Source organism: Natrix helvetica (assembly GCF_964273705.1).
Source record: "Natrix helvetica genome assembly, chromosome: 14".
In the NCBI taxonomy this organism is placed as follows: Eukaryota; Metazoa; Chordata; class Lepidosauria; order Squamata; family Natricidae; genus Natrix; species Natrix helvetica.
The window spans coordinates 14,528,510-14,546,532 of NC_138564.1; the positions used below are offsets into that span (position 1 = coordinate 14,528,510).

Consider the following 18,023-nt stretch of genomic DNA (forward strand, 5'->3'; position numbering starts at 1 on the left):
TGGAAGCGCCTGGGAGCGTGCGAGGCCACGGGAGTCCCGCTGTTCTGGTCGGTGCAGTCCAGCCGCGGGGGAAGGCTGCAAAGACCACAGGGCTGTGCTCCCGCAAGTGGTGCTGAGGCCGAGAGCGCTGCAGCCGTCCCTTTGCCGTTCTGCTCGCCGCTTCACTTGGCTGCTCTTTCAGGGCTGCTCGGCTTGCCACAGAAGGGGGAAGGTTGGCCGCAGCAGCTGAGAGGCAGATCCCGAGACCTCCTGAAGGAGAGACCTGGCCAGTTGGGGAGCCTGGGATTGGTTCCTGGAGATGTGGAGGGGAAACGGGGACACAGAGAACTGGAAAGGAGAACAAGGGGATGTGCGTTTGGGGGAGACATTACTGTTTTACTGAACTGGGAAAAGGGTAGCAAATAAATTATGAGATGGAAGAGAGACAGACAGACAGACAGACAGACAGACAGACAGACAGACAGACAGACAGACAGACAGAGTTAGCCTTAAGTACATCTGAGATTATTTTTTCCAGGATCAAAAGGCCTGCTTTTTCAATTGCAGGAATGTGCTAGAGCCTCAGGAGGCAGAAGCCTTCAGCAGGTAACTGACTGAAGTCGCGTCAATTTCAGGAGCAAGACCAAAGTGGCGGGAGGTATTAATCCACTAATTAAGGACACAGACTGGCATCACTGACAGAAAAGCTGCTCAGAAACTGAGGCTCAAAACACTGGACCGCATTTGATTTGAATGCTCTGCCTGCCTGATGGAGAACATGAGGACGACCAGAAGGACCTCTTCTCCTTTGTCACAGCCAATAATCTTAGGCAAGCCCCTGGGTTCAGTATCACTCACAGATCCTAAGGCTGCCCTAAGGTCCCCTGGCTGGAGGCCTCTCCACCTGCCTGCTCTTGCTCTTTTCACTCAGCACATAAGAGCCTTTGTTCCCCCAAACCCAGCCACCCTGTTTCCTATAGAATGCAAAGCCACAAACGATGCTTTATGGTGGGACTGTTTGGTTTCCTACATCCTACTGAGGTAAGGCCAATCCAAATACGTGGCTGAGCAACTCAGTTTCATGCAACAAGCACCAACTAACAGGGTTGAGAATAATTGCCGAGTTTGTGCTCTTGGTGAATGGCATCAATTAAAAGTAACAGGAAGGTCAGAAGTAGTCACCTTCCAAGCACACAGCAGTGGGCAGGGATTTCAGGAGTGCACGGAGCTGCTATGTGGTACTTTGTCCCTTTTCTTCCTATGTGTCTGCCTGTTTTTATGGCTCTGGTGCTGCATGGATTCATTACCTGGTTGTTTTCCTTGATAACAACTGATGGGAAGGCTTACTTTGCATTTCACATCAAGTGGACCTTATAGTTGTTGCTTGTTGAGGTGCAGTTGAGATCTGCATCTCCCTCCTCCTTTGGAGGAGACTTTTCCACCCTGAATGGTGTCATCCAGAGAAATGTTGAGAGACCCTTTGTCCCTGAAAACACCAGCAATATTCGTTAGTTGATTAGACACCTTGGGAGGTTGCCAGTCCAATCCCTATCCAGGGAAAGAGGCTTCCTGGGACCTCCATGAGCGTAGGCACCACTCTTCTGAAGAAAAGGATCAACTAAGGGCCCAGAGAAGGGATTCACAGCTGAATAGTGCAGCTGTGAAGACCCTGAGGACATGTCTTTTCACTGTTGCTGGGACCCCTGTAACATCTAGGAGAAACCTAGAACTGGCTTTAACCTCCAGGTTCACACCAGAGGCAGTTAGGAGCTGCCTGTGTGGAAAATGGGTTCTTGAAAGAACCCGAGGCTTCCTGGAACATTGGCTGACTGGCATCCCAGGTAGGTTCAGCTGATTGCAGGGTGGAAGGAATTTAGCAAGAAGCACCCAAAGATGGAGAGAAAAGCCAGGCAGGAAAGAAGGAATACATGAAAATGTTGACCCATGTCCAGTTCAGCCTACAAAAACAGCTGGACAGCACAGCTGTTCTTCAAAGGGAAATCTTCATCCGCTCTCAGCAATAATGGCCTTTTCAACTTAGCATTGTGCTGTGTGTAATCGTGGTCTGTTTGCCCTTGGTTTACAAAATGCAAACTACAAAATTATTGCCTCTTCATAATAAACCCTTATAATAATAAACACTATAATAATAAACCTAACAACAACAACAATAATAAATCAAATAAATAAATAAATAAAAATCAAAGCTGAATGCTGGAAGCATAATTAAGGCCATTAATACATGGGCTGTTCCAGTGATATGCTACTCAGCTGGAATCATCAACTGGACTTTGACTGAATTGGAAAATTTGGACCAGAAAATGTGCAAACTTTTGAATATGTACCACACTTTACATCCACGAAGTAACATCAACAGATTGTGCCTGCCAAGAAAAATAGGGGGCAGGGGGCTATTGCAAATCTATCAAACTGTAGAAGAAGAAAACTGAAGTCTGAATGATTATATGAACCAAAGTACAGAGAAATTGCTGCAGGCTGTGAAAACGGAGAATATTATAAAAACAACAGAAACAAAAGCTGAATATAAGGAAAAACAGCTGGATGACAGATTAAATAGATGGAAAACCAAAGCTTTGTATGGACAACACTTGAAAAACATTGAAGGGAAATGTGATGACAACTTGACATGGACATGGCTTAAGATGGGAACCATCAAGAAGAAACGGAAGGTTTAATACTCACTGCTCAAGAACAAGCACTACAAACTAATGCCATGAAAGCGAAGATACAAAAATCCACCAACAACCCAACCTGCCGACTGTGCAATAACAAAGTCGAAACTGTTTCACATTTAATATGTGAATGCAGAAAAATCACACAAACTGATTAGAAAGCTAGACATGACTGAGTTACTAAATTAATCCACTGGTCATTATGTAAAAACCCCATTATGTAAAAAACTATGATTATAAAGTGGAAAAAGTTATCGAAAATGAGAAGGTGAAGATCTTGTGGGACTTTCGAATACAGATAGATCGTCTGTACAGAACACAACATGCCAGATATCATAGTTGTTGAAAATCTACAATTTATTGATATCGCGGTACCAGGAGATGCCAGAGTCAAAGAAAAAGGACTGGAAAAAAATCACAAAATACCGCGATCTGGCCATTGAAACTACGGGATTATGGATGAGACATGTAACAGTGATACCCATTGTCACTGGGGCACTTGGTACTTTGTCAAAGAATTTTATAAGATACATCAACAAATTGCAACTTCCTGCCATAACACCAGCAGAAGTGCAAAAAACTGCGCTACTCAGAATATCGTATATTTTAAGAAAGTACTCGGCTGATAGCTAGGATGCTGGCAGCAACCTGTATCAACCATTATTAGCATCAGTCAATGGTATTTGTGATGTATTTTTGAATGTTCAGTTGATGGATTTTCATGTTTAATTAACAAAGTAAATAATAATAATAATAATAATAATAATAATAATAATAATAATAATCTAAAGGGCTACCTCGCTATTTGGAAATTATAAATTTATCAGACTTGAACATTCTGATTCTACAAAAAACCACCCTACTTGGAACAGCTTATATCCTCCTACGTTATCTTAACAATTCCTAAGTCCTTGTTTAGGACTCAAACTGTTGAGCTACCAATTAACCAAATCATCATCATCATCAACAACAACACTGTCAAGAACCTTGGAGTACTCATCTCAAATGATGTAAGTGCCAGAGCTCAGTGTAACAGCATTGCCAAAAGGGCATTAAGAATTGTTAACCTAATCTTTTTAAAAAAACTTTATTTTGTTTATACAAACTTCACATCTTTTCAACACGTTACACTTCTTTTACATATCTGTGATTCTTTTATCTGTACAAATAAGTCTTTTATAACTATAACTATATATATATATATATATATATATATATATATATATATATATATGTGCATTTACATTATTTCATACATCTTGTTTCTTCTATATATAACATTCTATATATTCTATGTATAACAACCTTTATGACATTTGAGTTGTTTTGTATCCATTTCCTATTATTTATTTGCTACAGTCTATTTCGTATTTCTATCTTTTAATCATTTTCCAGTTTTGTAGTTGTTTATTACTTTGTTGATCTTTCTTCCTTTCTTTTTTGCTTTTTCCAATTTTTTTAAATTACATTTTCTTCTGTTGGTGTGTAATTATTTTTCCAGTTTTGTGTGAATGTAATTTTCGCTGCCGTGATTATGTATAGAATCAAGTATCTAATATTTTTTCATAATTTCCTTTTATAATTCCTAACATAAATAAATCTGGTTTTAGTTCAATTTGGTGTGTGGTAATCTCCTCCAGCCAATCTTGTATTTTTTTCCAATATTTTTTCACAATTGTTCACCTAATCCTGCGTAGCTTCTTCTCCGGTAATATTGAACTGCAAACTAGGGCTTGCAAAACTTTTGCTAGACCAATTCTTGCATACAGCTCACCTGCCTGGAACCCACACTGCTTATCAGGCAGAAATACAATCGAACGAGTCCAGAGAGATTTCACCAGAAGAGTCCTCCACTCAAGTGGTGAAATCTATTTTTTTTACTACCCGTGGGCGTGGCTTGGTGGGGCGTGGCTTGGTGGGGTCATGTGACTATGTAGTCATGTAACCGGGGGATCAAAAGACCGCAACTCACTTTTAATAATGTCTGGCTGGAGCAGGGTTGGACTAGATGATCTCCAGGTCTCTCCCAGCCCTGGATTATCCTCTGAAGCTGCATATACTGCCAGGTTTGTAGTCTTTCCTTTTTCCCTCCCTCCCTCCTTTTCTTTCTGGGAAAGGAAGCCTGTTGGGAGCAAAAATGGAGGCCCCCCCCCCGTTTTTGGCCTTGCAGGCCTCAGGGAAGCCTGTTGGGAGCAAAAACTGACACACACCCCTCCCCCCCCCCCGTTTTTGGCCTTTCAGGCCTCAGGGCAGCCTGTTGGGAGCAAAAACTGACACACACCCCCCCCCCCCGTTTTTGGCCTTTCAGGCCTCAGGGCAGCCTGTTGGGAGCAAAAACTGACACACACCCCTCCCCCCCCCGTTTTTGGCCTTTCAGGCCTCAGGGCAGCCTGTTGGGAGGAAAAACTGACACACACCCCTCCCCCCCCCGTTTTTGGCCTTTCAGGCCTCAGGGCAGCCTGTTGGGAGCAAAAACTGACACACACCCCTCCCCCCCCCCCCGTTTTTGGCCTTTCAGGCCTCAGAGAAGCCTGTTGGGAGCAAAAACTGACACACACCCCTCCCCCCCCCCCCCCGTTTTTGGCCTTTCAGGCCTCAGGGCAGCCTGTTGGGAGCAAAAACTGACACACCCCCCTCCCCCCCCCCCGTTTTTGGCCTTTCAGGCCTCAGAGAAGCCTGTTGGGAGCAAAAACTGACATCCCCCCCCCCCCCCTGTTTTTGGCTGTGCAATCGGCGTAACTTTTTTTTAAAAAAAAAACTTTTTTTAGTATTTTTTACTACTGGTTTTACGAACCAGCCCAAACTGTAAGCATTTCACCCCTGCCTCGGCTCCTCTGCTTGCAACAGTATCCCTTATGCCACCAGACTTGAAATTTTGGCCTTATACAATTTAGAACTTCGCCGTCTTCGATCGACCTACACATAGTACATAAAATTGTCCACTACAATGTCCTACCTGTCAATGAAGACTTCCGCTTCAACCACAACAACACAGGAGCTCACAATGCATACAAACATACGGTAAACCGCATGGTAAAACTCGATTGCAGAAAATACGACTTCAGCAACAGAGTCGTCAATTCCTGGAATACACTACCTGACTCTGTGGTTTCATCCAACCCCCAAAACGCCTACTATCGACCTTACCCCATTCCTAAGAGGTCTTTAAGGGGCATGCATAAGCACACCAACGTGCCTACTGTCTCTGTCCTAATATTCCTTGCACAGAGGCAGATGAGGAATCCAAGCTATTGAATTACCGGAAATGCTTTGTATCTCTCCCCCTCCCAGGAGGAAGTACCAATGCAGGTAGTCCTTCTTAGTTAAGAGTTGCCAAGGTGGTGTGTTTTACATGCTCTGGAGTAGGCTTTTAAATAGAAATAGGGGTCGGGATTCTCCAGTTCCTGAACTACAAATCCCAGTGGTCCCGGAAAGCACAGCCAGCAGGGATGCTGGGAAATGTTATTTCAGCAAATGGGACTCCTTGTTGTTGGTTGTAAACAAGGTTTTGCCCCCTGCAGGCATCACTGGAGTGTAACAAGTGCAAAATGATTTGATGACTGTGGACTCTAGAGTAAATGTGAACTAAAGAATCCAAGAGTTATTTGGCCTGCCACAGAGCCTTTGGTATCTTTCCTTTGGTCAATTTCCTGCGTAGATGGTTCTTGGCCTCATTTGTTGAACTTTCCAATGATTGTTCCCGCTCCCCATACTCACAAATTTAAAGATTATTGGTAATTAGGCTGATCATAAACCACAGAAAACCTCTTGTTCTTGACTTTTTCACTAAAGGGTTCATAAAAGCCCTGCCAAAGTAAAAGCAAGTGTGGAAGGCCACCAGAAGGGAGCCAGTGGCCTTGGTTGCAGGAGAAGCCCTGAGCAAGAATGCGTCTTTTTTTAGCCACTTGGGAATCCCAACATTTTGCCTCAGATGCAGCCCCTGATGCTGATTTGAACCCACAGGAAAGGCAACAAAGATTTTCCGGCTGCTTTTTTAGCCCTGGAAAACGGATGGGAAGGAAACAATCGTAATTCTCTACGTGCACTACATATCCTCAGTCTCTTTGCAAAGATGCGAGAAGGAAATTATGCACAATCGAATGGCTTCCCATTTTATAAACATACATCTGTATTTTCACCCCATTTCATTTTCGGCAGCTGCGTTTGATTAAGGAAGGGCACGGAAGAGGGGAGGGCTGTGTCTCAGCTGGAAGAAAGCAAAACCCAAGGACCAGGCACTGCGGGGTTGGGGAGTTCTTGCGTCTTCCACTGCCACCTGCTGGCCACAAGAGGGAGATGTCTGCGTCTTCGCTTCAAACGGCCTGGGCCGGGAAGGGCACTTTGGAGGGACCCCGGAATCCGCAGGCTCTCCCACTCCTCTTTAATCGAATTGCAGAACAAAGGGCCCTTGCTCCCATTTGGATGTTCCCATACAAAAACTGGGAATAAGAAATTCAGTATTCGGATTAGAGGATGCAGAAGCCCAGGAGCAATAAACTGCTACCCTTCTGCCAACGTTGGTGTTATTACTCCATCTGTAGATTCGTTAAACACAGTTTTACCTACTAAGTTCTTGGCTTTTCTCTTTCTTGAAAAGGCTGTGGGACTAATTCCTCTGATTAAAAATGAATATATTTCTAGGTTTAAGCAAGAGACAGCTGAATGTTCATAGAAAGAATCTATAAAACTTCATGTAGTCAACTAATAATTACCATTACCTAACCTGCTGGACTGGGAGATGTACAGCATTCAACATTTTAGAAAGGGAAAGAGCTGGGACATTTCAGGGTAATCACATTTGTGGGGTCAACTGCAGGAGAGTGACCCTTGAATTTGAAGGCCTACATTCCAAGGGCCTCTTGAGCCTGGCAAGCCTATTGATCCATGGGGGGTTGTGGTAAGGTCACACCTTCCTTCAAAACTGGACTCTGTTGAGGACCTGAAGTTGCAGGCTGGCACCAAGCTGTCCATCCCTGTGGGCCTGCTGCTGCTGCTGCATCTGCCATCACAACCAAGGGGTGAGACACGCTGGTAGAGCAGTTCAAGAGGCACCGTTTGGCAAGTGTCAGCATTGTTTTTATTTCCCCAAGAAAGCACCGGCAAGCTGATACTTTTGCAAAAAATACAAATGCTAGATACTCTCCTGGGGTATCCTGTTTCAAGACAATGCTCATCCATGATTTTAATTGTACCCTTCATCTGTCCTTTATAGGCAGTTTTTAATCATCTAAGCCACCCTGAGTGATAGAGACAGAGAGGAGGCCTGTGTAGTTTAAGACATGGCCAGTCCCTGTAGTCCCCACATGTGTGAGATCTATGTCTGTGTGCTGGATTTGAAGGATGACCATTGAAGAAACCATCCCACCAGCAAGAGCAGCTGTGGCCTTTCTTCACCTTTCATTGCTGAGCCCTTCAACTTCTTGGTGTCAGCTGATGTATCTGTTCATTCATGCTTTTGATTCAATCTGTACAGCTTTGCCTTCTGTTCTTTTTCATAATTAGTGTCCTGAGTTACAGAATTTTAATATTGCCCTGTGGCTTTAAACAGATGGCATTTTAGAGAATTTTTACTGCACATGCTTTTTTCAATTTAAATAACTTTTAAAGGGTTGCACGCTTTCATTAGAAAAAACAGGGAAAAAATTAAATAATGAATTGCATGGAAGCAGTTGCAAAAATGGACCAAATGGCTGGTTGTCTTTTGCTAAAGCAGCAACAGAGCAGCCAAGGGTCTATTCTGAAGCCTTGGGAACGAGGCAAGTTATAAATTTTAGGAAATGAACAAATATAGTTTCATAATCTATAGCTTGCCAAATGTTGCAATTGGGGGGGGGGGGACTCAACTTTTTATAAGAGAGGACAATATCCTTGCATCATGGGAATGCAGGAGCCTTGGGACGAAGGTCACTGAGGACAGAACCCTAACCCTTCCAGCCACAAATTCTGCCAGAAAGTTGCTCCCCTTTCTTCTAGGCTCAAACAACCAGATGAGAGAAGACTTTGCACTGTAACAGAAATCCAAATATGAAGGCTAAGAATGAGGCAACCTTTAAAAACAAACTTTCAAAAATATTGGGTGAATGACAGAATAAAACTACCAGATAAGATTTTAGAAGGAGAAAAAAGATCTTGGAATCCATAAATCACTCGCTTGTGGAAACCGCAACTGGACTGCAGCTCCTGGCTGAAAACACCTCTCTCTCCTGAGGAGTTGTTGCTTTTTAGCCATTCTGGGGTGGGGAGGGGAGAAGGCAGATTTTCTATCTCTTGTGTGTTCCTGACCCCCAGCTTTGCCTCAGTGCACAATACCCTCCCCCCAACACTTGAACTGAATCCAAATGGAACAGCTGTGGATATTTTATAAGCAAATTTATTTAAATTGTCTTAAAGCAGTTAAAACTAGAAACTGCAGAAGTAATCATTTTACGTTCACTACAAAAGTCCTCTCAATGTTCACATCTAATCCTGCCCCAAACTAGGCACAGAGCCTGCCATTTGGTGCTCTCCTTGGTACGGATGGGAGCAGATTCCTGCACTAAAGACAGCAAGCCCTTGAATTAGCAGCAGCCTAAATGTGTACAAATATGTATCTACAAAAGCCAATTCTCCAATGGGGGAACATGCAAGCCTTCCTGTGTGGGCAGAGCTAGACGCTGAACCACCAACTTCAGGCACACACCAGCCTCGCTTCCAGAAAATGGACGGATAGACAGCCCTTGCAGTGGCCCTTGGAGCCTCAGAGCCCGTCAATCCCGTGGGGCAAACGGACAGTCCTCCCACTTAACTAGGCCTGCAATACATTGTGGCCAGGATCCTCTCTTCTTTTAAGAAATCTGTCAAAGGTTTTCCCAAGTCAGGATATCAGTTTCCAAAGGGTACTGGATAAATGTCAGCTTTTCCTATAGTTGATGCAAAACGGAACTTATGCAGTTTCTTAGATGACACAGCGGAAGACCCAGGAGCCTTCTGAAGACAGCATTATGAGGCTGTCATGAAACGTCATTCCTTCAGATGGATTTGAGTCCGTCAACAGTTCTAAAAAATTAAAGATCCATATTCCCCCTTTGTGTTCCCTTTTACTGGCAAGCTTTTTTTATTTTGCCAATTCTAATGAAGAAACCCTCGGCTCTTTATATACAAAACTCCAATAAAATAGATCTCTTCGCAGCAAATGGGTGAAAATGTTTTGTTGTAAAAAAACAAAACTTAATAGCAAGAAATTGATCCTTACTAGTAGAAATGATCTGATTTCAAGAAAGTGATAATTCAGAAATAAATATCTTTAAATACATTCAGAATGTCTATACCAAATCATGAATGAACCAAACAAATTGGAAAATTGCTGATGCACATCTAATAATCTAAACAGAGATAACTGAGTCTTAGCAAGGAGAATCTCTCGTGTATATTATAAAAGATATAGTAAATTGGTCCGGCATCTGTAGTTTCAAAATGTTCCAATTGATATAATTCGTTCTCTTCTTCCATTAATTGACACTGGTTGGGTTTAATTAGCTTTGGATATACAGCACAAAGGCAGGGCCTCTTGGGGAAATCCCGGTGCCTTGGAGCAGCAGCTCAGTACAAGGGTGCACCCAGTGTGTATGTGTACATGTTTCTGTGTGCATGCATGCACAAATGTGTAAAGAACTGTGCACCCACTCACACCCCAAGGGTGGATCGTGACACCAGATGCTTTTCTTCATTCATCATTAGCCGCACTTGTTCCTCTTACTTCTCCTTGATTGCGCAACTGGGGGAGGGGAGAAAGATCAATCACTTTCAGTTGTGGCTCTCAAATAAAAGAGGATTAAATGAAAGAATTATGGATTATTTTGCCTATTTCTCCTGGCATAGCCTTTGCCTGGAGCTATGCAACCATCAGCAGCACTGACCTCCTGGAAGAAATATTGTGATATGACCCAGGTAACAATTCGAGCAGGAAGGAGTGAACTGAGACTGCAAGCAGCAGCAGCAGCAGCAACACTGGAAATGGCAGAGCCTGGAGGCATGTTTGGGGGGAGGGGAGGAGGAAAAGGCAGAAGAAGATGGGGCTTTGCAGGTGCTTACTTATTTAGGAAGAGGCTGTCCTTGAACTTACTTGAAATTACTTCTGCTGGGCCAGCCTGAGAATACCCGTCTAGATTACAGCAATGTGTTCTGACACAGGTGACAAAGAAGGAAAAAATGAAAGCCGCAAGAAATAATCAACCTTTCCCCCCCCAGTTAAACCATGAGGTTGCCAAAGGATGCGCCTTCTCCTGCTCACAAACTGCTGTGTGAATCAGGGAGCCCCGCTGCTCGGGAGCCTTATTCTGAATCCAAACCTCAAACCGCTGGATTTTGGAAAGGGGCAAGTTGGGAGACACTTAGGCAACACTGAGAGCTCTGCCTCAAGGAGGTGGGTGCTGCTGCCCCACAATAAAAAAACAGGAGAGAGAGAGTGAGAGAGAGAGAGAGAGAGAGAGCTCACGAGTAGCAGGAGCCAATACGGACATTACCAAAACCTGTGTTTTTTTACCAGAAGAGGGCAGTCACTTACATAGTGGAATTATTTGCCTGCCTCTGACCCTACCGAGGGCTTCCTCTAGGCGCTGGCAGCCAATGTTCCTCGAACACAACCTTTCTTACGCATCTAGGTGCAAAATAAAACTGTCAGCCACCAGGCAGTCCATCAGCAGGTGTTAGTAGGAAGGGGTTGGAACGGCCGTGTGGCGTTGAAGCCTTGGAACCAGGCCCCGAAAGGCATTCACTGTTCCCGAACAGTCACCTGCCATGTGACCCAGGCTAACAGATTGGTTTCTGCTGGGCTATCCAGGGAGGAGGGAGGGAGGGAGAAGGGAGGATCCATAGGTAACGGGAAGGGCAGCCATTCCGGGTATTCAGTGCTGTGGGACGGAGTCTTCCGAGGCGGAGAGAGGGGGCTGCAGAATGGCTGCTCAGTTCCTCTCTGGTTCTTATGAGGGATGCATCCATCATCCATCCAATGCAAGAAGGAAGGGAGAGGACCGGGTGAAGCATTTATGTGGAGAAATGAGGAAATCTCAAGCATTTATGCTCTCTGCAGTTTCTCCTCCCTTAATTATTAGCTGCCAGGAGGGTGACTTTGGGCCAGTCCCCCCCTCTCTCTAGCCCAACCCACCTCACAGGGTTGTTATGGGGAAGAGAGGAAGATGTGTAGGGTATGTTCACTGCCTTGGGTTGTTTTTAAAAATAATAAAAGGCAAGCTACAAATAAGTAGAAGAAAAACATAACATTTTTGAGCCCTTAAGAGGACCTACTCAGGCCAGGGAACACCTTGCAATCTCTGGAGCTGCTCCGCAAAGGGACCCAGCCAGGCTGCACCTGGCAAGAAGGGCAGCCGCAGAGAACTCCCTCTCCTGGCAGCCGACGACCCTCAGTCCGAGGAAAGAAGCCAATGGCCCTCTAGATGAAAAGCCTCCCGTTCGAAAGCCCTTTTGACCTGAGGAATGGCTTGAGGGACCTTAGGAAGGGAAGGGGCTCAGACTAAACCCCTTGTGCTCTTTGGAAGACTGGCTGTTTGGATTCTCCCTTTCAATATGGACTTCGGATGTAGTTAGTATTCAGAAACATTCAAAAGAAATGCATGCATGCATCACCAGGAAATAGGGCCACATCCTAGAGAAAAGACCGCACATGTTTTCATCGGGAGTATTCATATACACAAACAAATTTATCTCAAAAATGACTCAGGCAGACATACTGGTCAAGGAAAATCACTTCTTAGGAGAACCAAGAAATGTCCTGAAGGACATTAAAGTCTCTAACTTTAAAGATCCCTTCCCCCACCCCAAAAACAGGGAAGTAGCCCTATCTGTAATTCTCCAGGGGAGGATGGCACTCCACTTTTCCCTCTGGAACTCCAGGGCCCCGTGATGTACCAATGGATCCCTGCTCCCTCCCAACAAGCTTCCAGCCACACCTGGGGAGCGCCCACCCGGCCTCACAGGCTTGAATATTCCTACCGCCTCCAGCTCTCTTTGGGTTTCATCCTCCATTCGCCGGATGTCTTCCATCGTCAGGTCAATCCATCGGTCAATCCAGCAGAAAAGCTGCCGATGGAAGTTGGTAAATATCCTCTTTTCTTGCTTTAAATAAAAAAAAGGCAGCTCTTGGCTCAAGTCCAAACAGAGGCTCCGCTACCTCCTAAGGAAGGAAGGAGGGAGCCATGCCGAGCTCGGGGGTGGCCTGGCCCGAGACAGCAGCCTCTCCGCCCCACTTGGAAGCCTGGCGACTGGGCCCCTTGTCCCCAGAAAGGGACAGTTCTTCCCAGCTGCATACCTTCTGAATGAAGTTCTCAATTTTATTCTGCAAGCCCCACCACTTAAACTTGATGGTCACCAGCTTGTAAGCACACATCTTGGGACAATCTTCAGCAGCTGCTAACTCCTTCTGTTTGGAGGAATCGATAAAAAACTAGCCTTTAAGCGCCTTCCACTCTCAGTTGCCTCTTCTCAAGGGGCCTGAATGTCACAGCCAAAGGGGAAAGCAGAGAGGCACCCGGTGGGTCCAAATGCCCAGAAGGGCGAGAAATTGGTACAAGACCAGGGGAGAGCCTGTGATGGGCAATTTGGTCACGCTGCCCTCCTTGAAGTGAGGATGCTGTGATTGGGGAGGCCCTTCTTCTTTCTCCCTGAAGCCTCCTTGCGCTTCCTAAGTCTTTTCAGTTCCTTCTGCTCCGAGGGGAACAAATGAATAGTTGCCTCGTAAAACAAGCTTTGCCAGAGGTCAAGAACTGTCCAGAAAGAGATGGGCAGGTGCATCATCGCTCAATAAGCAGAAGCAAGAAAAGACAGCCATCTGATTAAGCTACTGAGTGGGGGAACAAAGAGGAAGGCGTTTCTCACATACCCCTCCCCAGCCAGTTAGGGAAACACAAATGGGCTGCTAGCTCAGATGGAAATCTAACAGCCAGACATTATCTCTCGAACCCAAGGCCATGTCTATCTGAATCCCTCTTGTTGGGCTCTCAGCAACCCATAACCAAGGAAGAGCTTAGCCCACAGCTCCATTTCACTGCCAAGCGATTCCACTACCCTGAAGGGTACCTGTAGGGCAAGGGGAAAATGCCCGAGCTCAGGTTGGCCCCAGTGTAAGCCCGCCCTGAGATTCCTCCACTTTTTTGATGTGGCCCTGGCAACCTCTCAAAGCCGCTTCGGAGTTTCCTTCCTTGGCTCGTATTACCTTCCAGTCAGTCCCCAAAGGGCCTCTTTTGGTCTTGACCGACTGGAACAAGGCAGGGTCTTCATCAGCTTTGTAGTCCTGTGGATTCAAAGAAATTCCTAAGTTAAGGCTGGGAAAAGAACTGGAGAAGCTTGCAAAAGAGAAGCTGACTGCACTGGGTATACGAAGCCCCACAAAAAACTGGGAAGAGGGGAAAGAGACTTCCTGCCCTGAAGGCCACACTCCCAGGGCCCAAGCTCCTTTTTGCAGCCCTCTTGGTGGGTAATGCATATTTAGCTCAAAGGTTAAGTCCCACTGGGTCCAAAACGTTTGTTCCCTGGAGGGGCTCACAAGAGTTCTTTATTTGCAATTCAGTCTAAAGCAGCTGACAGAAAGAGGATGCAAGTTACTGAAATGCTGGTGGGAGACCACAGGGCTTCTTGGCTATGACCCACTCAGGATTTGTGGATGCAAGGGAAAGCCAGAGGCAACCTGCACTGCTTTCAGTCTGAAGCAGAGAAAAAGCTAAAAAGCTGATTTCAATTTGTTTACTTTCACTCTGCTTATTTTTTTTCAAATTTCTTCTCAAGCTGCATCTCTTTCTGAAGTTAATTGTCTGTTTCATTCTGCTCACAGTTTAACAATTCTTCCTCTCCTGGGAAGTGACTTTTGTAAACAAATCACGCAAAATTGCTTAGACAAAAACTCTGGAGCTGATTAGGAGAGACCAGGCATAAACCTCTACCATAGGCTAGCAGCAGCTGTCAGCTCAAGCATTTGTATACATTTGGGGAAACCCAGGGCTGGCATCTGTGTTTCATTATGGCTTCCAAGAGCAGGCAGAGTTTGGAGCCAGGCTGTTTATTGATCAGTGTTTAGAATCGAAAAGAACGGCTGGGCTGTTTGGCCAGGGTCCCTTCAGGCCGAGGGGTTGCATTGCACAAGGGCCTGCCGTTGGGGAGCCAGTCCTTCCCTGCACTCACAAGGTTATCGCCTGCCTCTCAGCCAAGCTTCTGCTGCCACATCTGAGAGCAGGCTGAATCTTGTCCTCCCCCAGAAAGAAACCCGAGGGCCTACAGAGGCAGGAAATGCCTTTTCAAAGAGCACCAGAATGTGAACCCACAGAGATAAAATCTGCAAAAGAGAGGAGAGGCAAGCAACTCCTGACTGACTGAGACAGGGAGGAGGCCAAGAGATGGAATCTCTTTTGAAGTAGCGTTTATGTGCAGGAACAGGCATAAACCCACCCGCAGCATCAAGCTGCAGGAGATGTGAATGCAACTTACTCCAGGCTCCACTTGGTTTCTGTCTGCTATATCAATATGGACAACTTCCACGTTTTTCCATGTATTGGGATCCAAGTCATGGACCTGAGGAAGAGAAAGCACCATTGATTACAGGGCCAACCCCGCTGCTTCCCTTTGTGCAGGGGTGAATACCTGCTTGCAAGGCACGCCTAGCAGCAGGGAGGTCTTCCCACAGACCTTGGCAAGGCAGCCAGGAAAGCTAAACCCAGGCTCTGCCAATTTAGAAGGAAAACTAAGGGGATTGTTTCAAAGGGGAACAGAAGGGCCCCATTCTTAAAGTGAGCTACAATAATGAACATAAAAGTTAAAATAAAAACACCCACCTTCTACAGCTTAAGTTTTTCAAATTTGGACATTTAATTGTGCTTTTATGTGCTAGCTGTTTTACCCATATCCATCCCTATGCTTCTCTTTAATTTTCTTAAATTGCTTAAATCACTCTGATCAGAAAGTATAGCAATGTTTTAAAGCACCCAATGCAGTCTAGAGGCAGAAGAAAAACTCAGTCCCAGCACTGAAGCAATGTTACTCTTCAAACCCCAAGCAGGAAACTGCCGATCCTCCCTGAGTGGCAGTGGGAGCCATGCAAACCTATGCTGAGCAGGGGGCAGACCCAGAAACAAACTGTCTAAGGCCAACTTACATTGTCCGACGTGCCCAAGTCAGGCTTATGCCAAGTCTCAATTTTGATAAAAAAATCCTCTTTCATATATTCATTCTATGGAAACAAAAGCAAATGGAAGTGCATCTCAAGACAAAGATAGACCCTGAGTGGGAAAATTGGGCAAAAATGGTGATGTTTGTTGCACAGATACACCCCCACCCCCAATTATTTCTTGGAAAGTTCAATGGGAGGCAGGATAAGAGCAGATTAGTGTGAGGGACATGTTTAACAGTGGAGGCCACAGATCTGCTAAAAGCACTGGAACATGCAAATTCCAGCAATCTTCTCTGATGGAAGTGACCCATGTTGCCAGCATCTAGGTCCAACATGCAAGCAGGGGGTGTGGTTTGCAGAAGACTGGTTCAACATCCTTCTACAAAAATCCTGTGCTGGAAAGCTCAAGGGCTGCTCTGAGGGGATGTGGGTGTGTCTCATTTCCTTTGCAGGGCAGCCCCACCTAGCTCCCTGCCAGCCTGCATACTTTCACTTTAAGAGAGGACCCTTAACATTGAAACTCAAGGGCCTGTGAATTGTTGCTAGGCTGCAATGACAAGCATAAGAAGAGAAAATACTCACCGTAACGACTGATCACCAGGATGTTATGGAAAGAGAAGGAGACAAAGAGAAGTGATTGCACTGTAACAGGACAGCTATGCAACTTCACTATGCTCTCTATATTATCCAGATTAAATGCAAAGTAAAACAGGGTGGCCACAGAGCCCCATTTGAAAGAGCACAAAGAAACAGCACAATCTTCTAATCTCAGCACAACAAATATGCACTGGTCCCTCCCAACCACTAGATATCAGACAATGCTGCCCATCATCCACAGCTAACAGCTAGGGTGATTAAGATCTTCAGTTCATCAATCATCCCTTCCTTACAGGTAAAAGGCAGCCAGTTGCCTGCTCTCACACTTACCAAGAAATAAGTTTGAATGAATCAATACTAAGTCTTAAAGTTCTATTTATCAGCATTTCGCTCGTGAGCAGCAACTAAATTTGCGATTGCAGATGGTTCTAGATAACGGAGTCCTCTCTGGCTCTATCTGAGCATTTAACTCCACCCTCTGGGGAACATCCTTGCCCTGACAAAAAGGGAAGAGCACACTGACCTGTTCTACAGTAAGGATATGCATTCCAAGCTTTTTCGTGAAATACTAGGGAGCCTTCTGGAGCAAACATCCGCACGAAGCCAGGCACTTTGCTATGAGGAAGCAGAGTCACAGGTTTATGTTTGCCAAACATTAAGATCAACAGTTTTTACTCCCATGTTAGCAATCTCTCCATTTTTCTCACCGCTCAGTGCAAAGGCACTACGGATGCCTTTTCCCCCAATCATCGCTTGCTCCTTTTTGAAAGTATACTCCGCCTTCTCAGCCTGTCCCAGGCTGACCCCTAACCCCGCCACTCCCCAGAAATACAGCTGTGGCTGTCAACCATGCATCGGGTGGCCACAGTTCCCTACAGAAAGAGCCACCGATTTGTATGGCTGCAATGCTAAGCAGGCAAGTAATCGAAGCGCATCTCCGGGCACAAGGGCTTAAAGCAGGGACGGCTTCGCGAGGGTTTCTTACCTCTTCAGGTGGTAGATCTTGTGCGTGTACTGGCCCTTTTCCCCGTCCTTCTCATAGGGCTCGTTGGTCAAGACCTGGATGCCTTCTCCGCCTCCCGTCTCGTTCTTGCTGGCTTCGGCCACGGAGTAAAGCTGTCCAACCTGGTACTAACAGGAGACCGCAGCAGGATTGGGACCTCCCCTCCCCCAGCACCGCCAGACGAGGCTCCGGCCGGAGCTCCCTTCCCGAGGGAAGCCAGGCTTCGGCCCTCCGCTCCTCCCCGCGCCCTGATTTCGTCCCCAGGAGGGGTAGCGGCCCTGGGGGGTGGGATTGGAGGAGGAGGGCAACGTTACTTACCTCCTGCACCGAGCAGGGCAAGACCACGCGGCTGCAAAGGAGAAGAGAGCGGGCTGGTCAGCCCAGGCCCCAAATGACCCCCCGCCTCGCGCTTCGGACGGCCCGCCGGGATACCAACCCCCACCGCGCGAGGAGGCAGCCCCCCCCCGAGGATGAACCAACACCCCCCCCCGCCCCGCTCACAATTCCTTGATGAGCACCATTTTCCCGCAGGCAGCAGCCCAACGCGCATGCGCCGTCGGGGCCGCCTACCCATAGGACACAGCGCGAGGCACTTCCGGGA

The 18,023-nt window shown here is 46.2% G+C and overlaps 1 protein-coding gene across 1 annotated transcript; it reads right to left on the reverse strand.

The window, feature by feature from the left end:
• Positions 1–9,024: 9,024 nt before the first annotated feature.
• PITPNB (phosphatidylinositol transfer protein beta) lies at positions 9,025–17,958 on the reverse strand. The gene is given in 11 exon segments (XM_081966410.1): positions 9,025–10,425; positions 12,660–12,782; positions 12,976–13,086; positions 13,879–13,956; positions 15,144–15,227; positions 15,808–15,882; positions 16,937–16,943; positions 16,945–17,034; positions 17,405–17,550; positions 17,741–17,771; positions 17,924–17,958. Coding segments are annotated over 11 exon segments (816 nt in total). The 5' UTR covers positions 17,944–17,958; the 3' UTR covers positions 9,025–10,374.
• Positions 17,959–18,023: the final 65 nt, after the last annotated feature.